General features: G+C 34.2%; 3 protein-coding genes across 3 annotated transcripts in view; 1 reads left to right on the top strand and 2 right to left on the bottom strand.

Moving 5' to 3' along the window:
* Positions 1-6,291, bottom strand: part of LOC137653238 (actin-2, muscle-specific-like) — a 17,161-nt gene extending 10,870 nt beyond the window's left edge. Inside the window, exon 1 of the mRNA XM_068386604.1 lies at positions 5,890-6,291. The gene's annotated coding sequence lies outside the window, so the exon portion shown is untranslated. The remainder of the gene's footprint in view (positions 1-5,889) is intronic.
* LOC137653653 (actin-5, muscle-specific) overlaps positions 1-10,000 on the top strand; it is a 181,839-nt gene that overhangs the window by 85,439 nt on the left and 86,400 nt on the right. The window lies entirely within an intron of this gene.
* Positions 7,535-10,000, bottom strand: part of LOC137653645 (actin-5, muscle-specific-like) — a 3,200-nt gene continuing 734 nt past the window's right edge. Inside the window, exon 2 of the mRNA XM_068387219.1 lies at positions 7,535-8,753. Within this exon, the coding sequence (XP_068243320.1) occupies positions 7,602-8,732 (1,131 nt within the window). The 5' untranslated portion in view covers positions 8,733-8,753 and the 3' untranslated portion in view covers positions 7,535-7,601. The remainder of the gene's footprint in view (positions 8,754-10,000) is intronic.

The raw sequence follows: 10,000 nt of genomic DNA, 5'->3' as shown, positions 1-10,000 counted from the left end.
CATGATAGGTAACATGACTATTAATGAAGCTTGCCCACCCAACGGTTTTCAACCGTTTGTCTCAAATTTTCATTGCATGATTGGTTTGGGTGTTCATAAAAGGAAGGTTATTTAAGGGAAAAGCTTTGGGATTAGAAAATATGTAAGTAAAGCGCCGGATAGTTGAAGTTTGTTGATGATAAAGAATTTAAATGGAGATAGTGAAAGGAAACTGCTGAAACTGGGAAAAGAGTTTGATAATAAATATTACTATGTGTAAGATTGCAACACTTAACAGCAACATGAGAGATGAAACAATATATAAGAGTATGGATGGTGGAAGAAGGGTGAGGATTCATTTATATAAATGTCGAGTAATAAATCATGAAAAATGCCATGATGAGAGGAGTGACATAGATTATTTGAAATGAGAATATAAAATGTAAATGAAGGGAAATAGATGTAAGCTGATGATGAGATAGTTTGCATGTGCAATATACATATGAGAAGATAATTAATTGGGAAGGTGGGAAATATTGAGTTATATAGGAGAGATTATAGACTTAATGGCAAAAATGAAAGGATGGATTGGAATATAATGAGATGGTATGGTCGCGTGGAGAGGATGCAAGATGATAAGCAGATGAAAAGGTGTATAACTCGGATGTGTTAGTAGGATAGGTGGAGAAGAAGACATATGGATTGCGATATAGATGCCGTGAAAGAGGAAATACAGAGGTAGGCCTTAAACATCCAATATGTGCGGGAGTACTCTCAAAAGGCTGAGGGAAATAATGCAGTCTGGTTGAGGGTTGGACGCTCTTCTGTTTAGCTTTTGTGTTCAACACACATTCGAGTCCTGAGACATTGTTGTGGGGCCTTTGGATCTTCTCCAAATATCCAAATATTTTGTGAAAGTATGGAACCACCTTTGTCCTTACATTCAGAATTTTTTACATTATGAAGTGCATTGAAGATCGTAGTTACCAACTCACCAGTAAAGGAGCTCTTCCATGGAAGAGAGGTATTTATAAACAATTATGAACCGCCTTTCCCGATTTAGACTATTACAATCAACAAACATCAGAATAAACCGTATTCAACCATCTTTTTTCCTACACCTTGGATCATAAAGAAAACAAGAATATACTCTCATCTTTTTGATTTATAAAAGAAATGTAAGTATACTCCGAGACACCATAAACAACATATGGGCTACATTGGAACATATCCAAAGGAAAGAAACTAACCATGCTATCTAAATCTTCGATGGGTGCTGGCAATGCTGCAGTATCCTTAGACAAAACAAGGCAGCTCTCATTACATAGTGAAACATCAGTATTTACCTCTGAACTATCCGCGATTTTACTAGCAACTGACATTGTTAAAACAATTAATGAAAGGGAAAATATCAAGTTTGTTATTCATTCCGATTCAAGAAGTGCCACACGCACATAAGAACCAACTAGTATTAACAAATTCTATTCTCAATGGATAAATATTGAAATATACTGGAAATCATCCACAACAACTTGGCATTATACTCCCCTTTAAGGTCTATGTAACCCCACTGAAGCATTTCATAATAATAAAATAACAAAGTATTTGCAATAATAAATTGATAAACAATAGATTAGACCAAATCAAACGAATTGTTTCTCCATGGGAATCATCAGGTCCAAATGATAAAAGGTCAAAAATAATTCCAGCACGGCCGTGTTGATCATACGAGATTGACTCTTGTATTCTTAATGTGCAAACCTCATGAGACTGTTCCCAGGTGCAGTGAGTGTGACTATTTTAACCATATGACATATTATTTTGCAATTGTAAAATTTTAGAAGACAAAGATATTTGTATTTTGGTCAGAAAAGTTTGACATTTTATTGTATTCTGGCAATTTCTCTGCTTTTTAATATTTAAACGTTAAGAAGCATAAATTTGATGGACAAAATTCAATTTTACATTTAATACAGATTTTTATCTTCTAATTTACTTTCTTTATCTCTTATATTTTCTATATATTCCATTCTTTTATCCGTTATACCTATCCCTCCAGCTCCGTATGAGTCGAACTTGATTCATTGGAATGGTAAATCTCCTTTTATGTAATATTTTACGAAACGACAATGCTGTTATTCTTCTCGAGGTTCACCCTCTCCTAGGGTATAAGAGCTTAAGTGTTGAATTTGTTTATATATCTCTATGTAAGTATGTGTGTGTTGATGGGCGTATGTACACAAATAGATGTGGAAATTATTTCGGGAACTCGTGAATAAGTGCGTTCTTTATAAACGTGGCATATTATTGCATTACTGTATACAATTAAAGATATAAACCATTTAACATATGCATTATAGAAATGTATTCGTATGCTCATGATTTCATAAGCGAGGCACAAATATTTTCCGTTATCTTTTTGTGAGTATACTAAGAACTATTTTCTGTTATATTATGAACACGTTTAGTGTGTGTGTGTATATATATATATATATATATATATATATATATATATATATATATATATATATATATACACACATACATATACGTGTTTTATATACCTATACAATATAAAAGTATTACTCGATCAAACACACACACACACACACACACACACACACACACACACACACACATATATATATATATATATATATATATATATATATATAAATATAAATATACTGTATATATATATGTATATATATAATATATATATATATATATATATATATATATATATATATATATATATATATATATATTCTGCATATATGGAAATATATACATCTATATGATATATATATATATATATATATATATATATATATATATATATATATATATATATATATATTCTGCATATATGGAAATATATACATCTATATAATATATATATATATATATATATATATATATATATATATATATATATATACATATACATATATATATGTATATATATATTTATATGTATATAATATATCTATGTATATATATGTATAAATATATGTGTATGTGTGTTATATGTATATACTGATATATCATGATAGAATATTTTGCATCTCTCTCTCTCTCTCTCTCTAGAGAGTGGTAAGGAAAATGTTAAACTTCTCTCTCTCTCTCTCTCTCTCTCTCTCTCTCTCTCTCTCTCTCTCTCTCTCTCTCTCTCTCTCTCTCTCTCTCTCTCTATATATATATATATATATATATATATATATATATATGTATATATATATATATATATATATATATATATATATATATATATATATATATATATATATATATATATATGTTGCCTATGTTTAAAGTTTCGAAAAAAAAATTAAACCGTAAAGTTACGGAAGAGTGGACGGTACTGGAGACCATCCGAAAACTGAACAGGTGCTCCTAGAAAATAGCTTTGTCTCAATTACAAAGATCAGAGCCCCACAGATTAGACATTTTTCTCTCTATTTCTTTAGTTGGGGAACTCAGAGAAACGGGAGTCTAAAAGGGGAAAGAGAATGTACTTAAAAAAACGGGAACTTTATCTACTATTCAGATAAGCCGAAACAAGGGGCCATTAAGAAAGAAGAAAGGTTTCGAAAATGATATTCTGATTTAGAAAAATATATTTCTCATTAGTATACGGAATTTTTTGGAAAAGCCTTTTTTTTAATTTTCACTGTCGGTAATTCAGCTATCAAGCTCTTATTATACTGAGCAGTATAAAAATGGTATGTACCTTCTTGGGATTTCTTTGGCTTCCAATTTGCCTGTCTCTACTAATTCTGTCTTTTCTTGCAACTGACGAATGAGTGACAGCCGCCTTGGCACTTCGAGAGGACCAGAGCCGGAGTGTAAAAACTGACCTCTGTTGATTAAGGATTTCGTATAAAGTGGAGCTATTAAGACTACTGTATAGATTATAGTCGATGGAAAATGTGCAGTCATCAATTAATGCTTATTCCCATTAAGTAATTGCCATATGAGTGTAAAGTGCTTTTTAAACTACAACTTTATTTATAAAGTGAATGCTCAAAAGACGGTATCGGTTAAGCTACTGTAGTTATAATGTAAGAAAGAATTTTGGTGTAAATATAGATGCTGACTGTCTTTGAAGGCACCGTATGTTAGAATCCGTTATTGGTGGAATACTTTTTTGTTTTTTTAATAAAGGGAAATTTAATTTTTGTGCCCTGGAGATAATATTTGTGTGTTTGTTATAATGAACTGTATTTCATTCTAAGCTACGTGAAAGGTTTGATGAATATTATCTCTTGTATGATAATAGTACTCAGTTAAGATTGACTCAGTTTGTAACATTATGAAAGTGAATGCATAGGTATGTGCGTAAATAGTAAGAAATTGAAATACTTGATTTTGGTCCCAACAGCCTATGGAAAAAAGCTTTTATAAAAAAAAAAGAACGTAAGCATTTCAGTAAAAGGATTGTACCTATATAATGCACTTTATATATATTTACGCACTTTCATGTTAAACGATCCGATTATGTTGTTTCCCATACTATTTTTAACAACAAGCGTGTTTTTATTGCTTCATGAACAAAATATAATTGAAAATAAAAAAAACATTTTTCGAAGAATGTAAGAAACATTTATACATAAGTTTTGTACTAGGAAATCATTTCATATGACAGTATTAGTATATGAGCAATGCGTATGGAAAGGGATGTCAAGCAACATTTATCATCCAAGCCAAGCATTAATTAGATCAGTTATATTTCATAGATACGTAATGTTAGCGGGGAAAGCGAGTGACGTAAGATGAGAGATGTAACTGTACCGAGACCATAAACATTTCTGACGCAATATTTTTGACGTCGGTAATTTGTTACGTCAATATTGTGATTGATTGATTGTTTGATTTGGAGTTATCTGGCATCCTGACATCCAAGGTTCATTATTGTGAAGAAACCTTCAAAATGCACCCTATATGATGCAAATTTTAGTGCAGTGCTGGATATTGTGAATAAATTTTGATAGTCTAGGATTATAGGGTTTGCTTTAGACAGCAATAAAGTTGACTTAAGCGGCTGACCCTACTATACAATGGAACTAATAATGACGAAAGAAGAAGAGCTCAAGCGCACTCTGGGAGAGGAAGGTTTGAAGTAGCCACTAATCAATTAATAATAGGTCATTTATCAATAAACTCACTCATTCAACAGATTTTATAAGAAAAAATCACAAAAGTTTTATTCATAAAGTAAATTGAGTGTTCCAAACCAGTGCAGGAACTTTTAATAGAGATTATGAGTTAAGTTGGAACAGTAACAGGTTGCAATTTGAGGATCTAAAGGACCTATAGACTGAATGAGTGAGTGAAATCAAAACCAGGATATAGATGTAGGGTTTAATATTATCGCGATATTAGTTGTTGAAAATCAAGGTACAATCCCATGTACAAAGGAAATAAATTTTGAAAACTATGTTAGTTATCAATGATAACTATTTAATCTGAGAAAGAATACAAAAAAGAGGAGGGTTTGTAGTGTTAACTATAATTTCTCATCAATATTTCGAAAGTATGCACTCTCAAAGGAGGAAGCAATATTCATGTAAGCGAAAATAAATCCACCGAAAAAAAATGAGATTACCGAAGAATATTGTTCGCTGGAACAAGGTCTTCGAGATTAAAACTCATTGATCCATATAATTCCAATGTACAATAAGTCGATAAATATCTCCGTTAACTATCACAATATTCAATAAACCCAATAGTGTACTGTTATAAAGTAATCACCTTTCAATAATCCCATTTCCTGTTTGAAATCTCAAGTACGATACCTCAAGAGCATCACTACGCATTCCGTAACACATTTTCTCACTGATGAACAATGTCCGTCTCACCAAAACAAACACCCATCAGCCCCTCGTATGCGAAAACCCCAAAACAAACCTATCAATTTATGGTTGTTGGGAGGACGGAGCAGATGACAGGAGGACGCCGGTTTTAGATTAATAGCGCTAAATCCTTTAGGTCGAGAGAGTCGGTCCGCCAGCCAGTCCGTCGATCCTTCGGCCACAGCGGAAACGCCACTGAGGGTTTCCCGAGGGCCTGGCCGCCTGCAAGGGTCACCAACGGCTAACTAACATTTATAGTTTTCTAACTTTGAGAGTGTAGTAAACGTCCAAAAACACTTGCGCTGCATACTTTTGTTTACACCCCGACATTCCCGACAACAGTTGTCACTCTCTTCAGGTCCCGCTCCCCGAAACACAAAGTCGAGGTCCTAACTCCCCAAGACGACCTCGTGAATTCTTTGCATAGTCCTGAATTACAACTGTGTTTAACGGCGGGATATTGGAGACTTGATGACCAAAAGCCCCTCCCCTCTAACCCACTAGCCCGGTACCCTTTAAGCCCCCTAGATCTTGTTTAGGCTTAGAAGTAGGCCCAGCTGAACCGAGCTATAAAAAAAAAGAAAAAAAAATTAGAAAAAGGGGACACCTTATCGTTGGCTTCTTAAATTTCTGCCTGAAGTCAATAGTTCTCTTATTCTTTGCAAGGTCAAGTAGTCACAGTCAAGGCTTCAGACAAGCGGAAGTTACAAAAGTCGTGTAATGGATCTGAACCAGCTGGTGATTCCTGACTTTTTTTTTTTTTTTTTCAAGTCTAACCCTTTTCAACGACGGTGTTATCTGTCTGCATTTCGCAAACACACACACACACACACACACACACACACACAAAAGGAAATATAGTTTAATTCTTTCTTTATGGATTAATGAAGACCTATCCATAATTATTCCAAATATTTAAAATAAAACATGTAAAGAATAGAACGAAATTTTCAACACTTGTTAATAAGACACTAAATGAGTCTTACAAACAAGTAAACTGATTACCCTAGCACAACAATCATGCCACCCGTAACCTGAAATAGAGGGTAATCATTCATATATATATATATATATATATATATATATATATATATATATATATATATATATATATATATGTATATATATATATATATATATATATATATATATATATATATATATATATATATATATATATCTACTTAGTGCACAATGATTGTGATTTCTATTTTTTTAACTATACAAATTTATTAACAACTAGTATTTTTGGAGTTAATGATCAGGATAGCAGCGAACAATATTTAATTCATAGGTTCCTATTTGATGGAAACGATAAAAGTATATGACAAATAGATTTACTGCGGTTTGATTTACCTAATAAACTGAACAACTTAAGTTCGTCAAGATTTGCAAACTCATTGCAGTTAACTATTAAAGCACAATCGTTTTTTTGCCTATAGTATAACGAAAGAAAGGAATAAAAAAGTTAAAAAGAAATGCTTACGCAAAAAAGCCTTATATTTGGGAAGTGCTTAAGAATGTCTCTTTAATTAGAATAGTTAGGAAGATCACTTACACGTAATTACTGTAATCTATTTCAGCTTTACCTCAGCGCATTCAAGCAATTGATGGTAAACATTGACCTGACTTGAAACAGTGTTTAACAATAATGGGTGGAAATTAACTAAACGATTATTAGCTCAGTATTTTTAATTATAAAAAGTACAAAACAACTGAAAATAAGATTTTTTTGGGGGGGAGCAGTAGGTAATAAAATGACGTTATTCAAAAACACTTTCTGTGAATAATACCAGGTCCAGATTCATCATATTCTTCTTTCGAGACCCACATAGACTGGAAAGTTGAGAGAGAGGCCAAGATGGAACCCCCAATCCAGACGGAGTATTTCCTCTCAGGGGGAGCGATGATCTTAATCTTGATGGTGGAGGGAGCCAGGTTAGTAATTTCCTTCTGCATCCTGTCAGCAATACCAGGGTACATGGTGGTACCGCCAGAGAGCACATTGTTAGCATACAGGTCTTTCCGGATGTCAACATCGCACTTCATGATGGAGTTGTAGACAGTTTCGTGTATGCCAGAAGATTCCATGCCAAGGAAAGACGGCTGGAAGAGAGCCTCTGGCGAGCGGAAGCGCTCGTTACCAATCGTAATGACCTGGCCATCCGGAAGCTCATAGGACTTATCTAAGGATGCCGAGGCAGACGCCACGTGCATTTCGTTCTCGAAATCTAGAGCGACGTAACACAGCTTTTCTTTCACATCTCGGACGATTTCTCTCTCGGCCGTGGTGGTGAAGGAATAACCCCTCTCGGTTAGGATTTTCATGAGGTAATCCGTTAGGTCTCGGCCTGCAAGATCAAGTCTAAGTACGGCATGAGGGAGGGCGTATCCCTCGTAGATGGGGACTGTGTGGGACACGCCATCGCCAGAATCGAGCACAATGCCTGTGGTGCGACCAGAAGCGTATAGAGATAAAACAGCTTGGATGGCTACGTAAGTGGCTGGAGTGCAGAAGGTCTCGAACATGATTTGGGTCATCTTCTCGCGGTTGGCCTTTGGATTGAGAGGTGCCTCTGTGAGGAGGATGGGTGACTCCTCGGGTGCCACTCTGAGCTCGTTGTAGAATGTGTGGTGCCAGATCTTCTCCATGTCGTCCCAGTTGGTGATGATGCCATGTTCTATAGGATACTTGAGAGTGAGGATACCTCTCTTGCTCTGGGCTTCATCGCCGACGTAGGCATCCTTCTGTCCCATACCGACCATTACACCCTGGTGACGAGGGCGACCTACAATGGAGGGGAAAACGGCGCGAGGGGCATCATCGCCGGCGAAGCCAGCCTTACACATACCTGAGCCATTGTCTACAACTAAGGCTGATTCCTCGTCGTCACACATGCTTCAAGACAATCAGGATAACTGGAAGGATAGAAAGGAAATGGGGTTATTAACTTTTGATGAAAATGGTGAAATGCATTCTTAATATGAAAAACAATATTTTTACGGATTTTTGTAAATATAGAAATAGCGGAATAAATTATCATTTACGTTATTCATGTTATTCTATTTTATATAAACAAATTACTCCACATGTAACTTTCAGGAAAAACAAGTTTGGTTTCCAGTTTAGGTTTAAACTTTTGAAGTATCATAGCCATTCGTGTTGATTATCTCCCATCAAGAGCCCATTGCTACAACAAAAGAATGGTATGGAATAAACAAACTTTGATATAGGTAAAATTTACGTAACCATAACAATTTTAAAGTAAACGAAATGTATGACATTTTAAAAACCTAAGCACAAAGAAATCTTTTCGCTATGAAAGAAACTAACATGACCATAGAAAAGGCTATTTGGTTTTATCATTATAGATACTAATCTGTGTGACGACCTTCATTTGTCATAATTGATTGCAATAATATGGTTTCAAACCAGCCATCTCTGATTCTTCTATTTTCAATTCATTCCTTTCTTAAAATAGTTCAGATTATCCCTTCATTCAATCTTTCTTTTGCCTTCAAAATCACACTAAATTATACAGACATTGACGTTCATCTCCTTCATTGTCTTTCTATTTCCTATCATTAAGATTCAGTTAACAATATGTTATATTTATCCTAACAACCATCTCTGTATTATCGTGGTTTGCTTTTGATCTCTTAACCTTTTCCTTGTAACTCCTGCCTGTAGTTTTCTGCTTGCAAGCACCATCTATCATTTTTTTTTTTGTGCATAAACGATGCAATTTCTCCTCTCTTACATAGTTAGCACAATTGTAATCATAAATATTAGTCATTCTATTTTCCCTCACCCCTTCACACTCATAGACACACTATCGAATGAAACTTGAGGCTGGTATATCCTATCATACTTTCATTACTTCCTGCATACAAAGGTGGATATGCATGTAAATAGTTTCTAAGTGCTATTGAAATAACATTTACTAAATAAATTCTCGGTTGTGTTTAACTACAGCTCTGTTAGAAAAAGCGTATTTTAATCGGAAATTCTTCGTAAAAATATATTGTTCTCAGCCGTATTTCAGTAAAATACAGGCAACCGTAATTTTACCCCACTTTGTTATCTTTTACCGGTTGATGACCGTAATATGTGAGTTTTTAAATCGGTAAATGCCTGGCAACATTTATTCCTTGATTTTTACCGT

The sequence above is a fragment of the Palaemon carinicauda genome, chromosome 14 (genome assembly GCF_036898095.1).
Source record: "Palaemon carinicauda isolate YSFRI2023 chromosome 14, ASM3689809v2, whole genome shotgun sequence".
Classification (NCBI taxonomy): Eukaryota; Metazoa; Arthropoda; class Malacostraca; order Decapoda; family Palaemonidae; genus Palaemon; species Palaemon carinicauda.
Note: the sequence above shows the minus strand (reverse complement) of the source record. Positions and strands in the feature narration are given on the sequence as shown.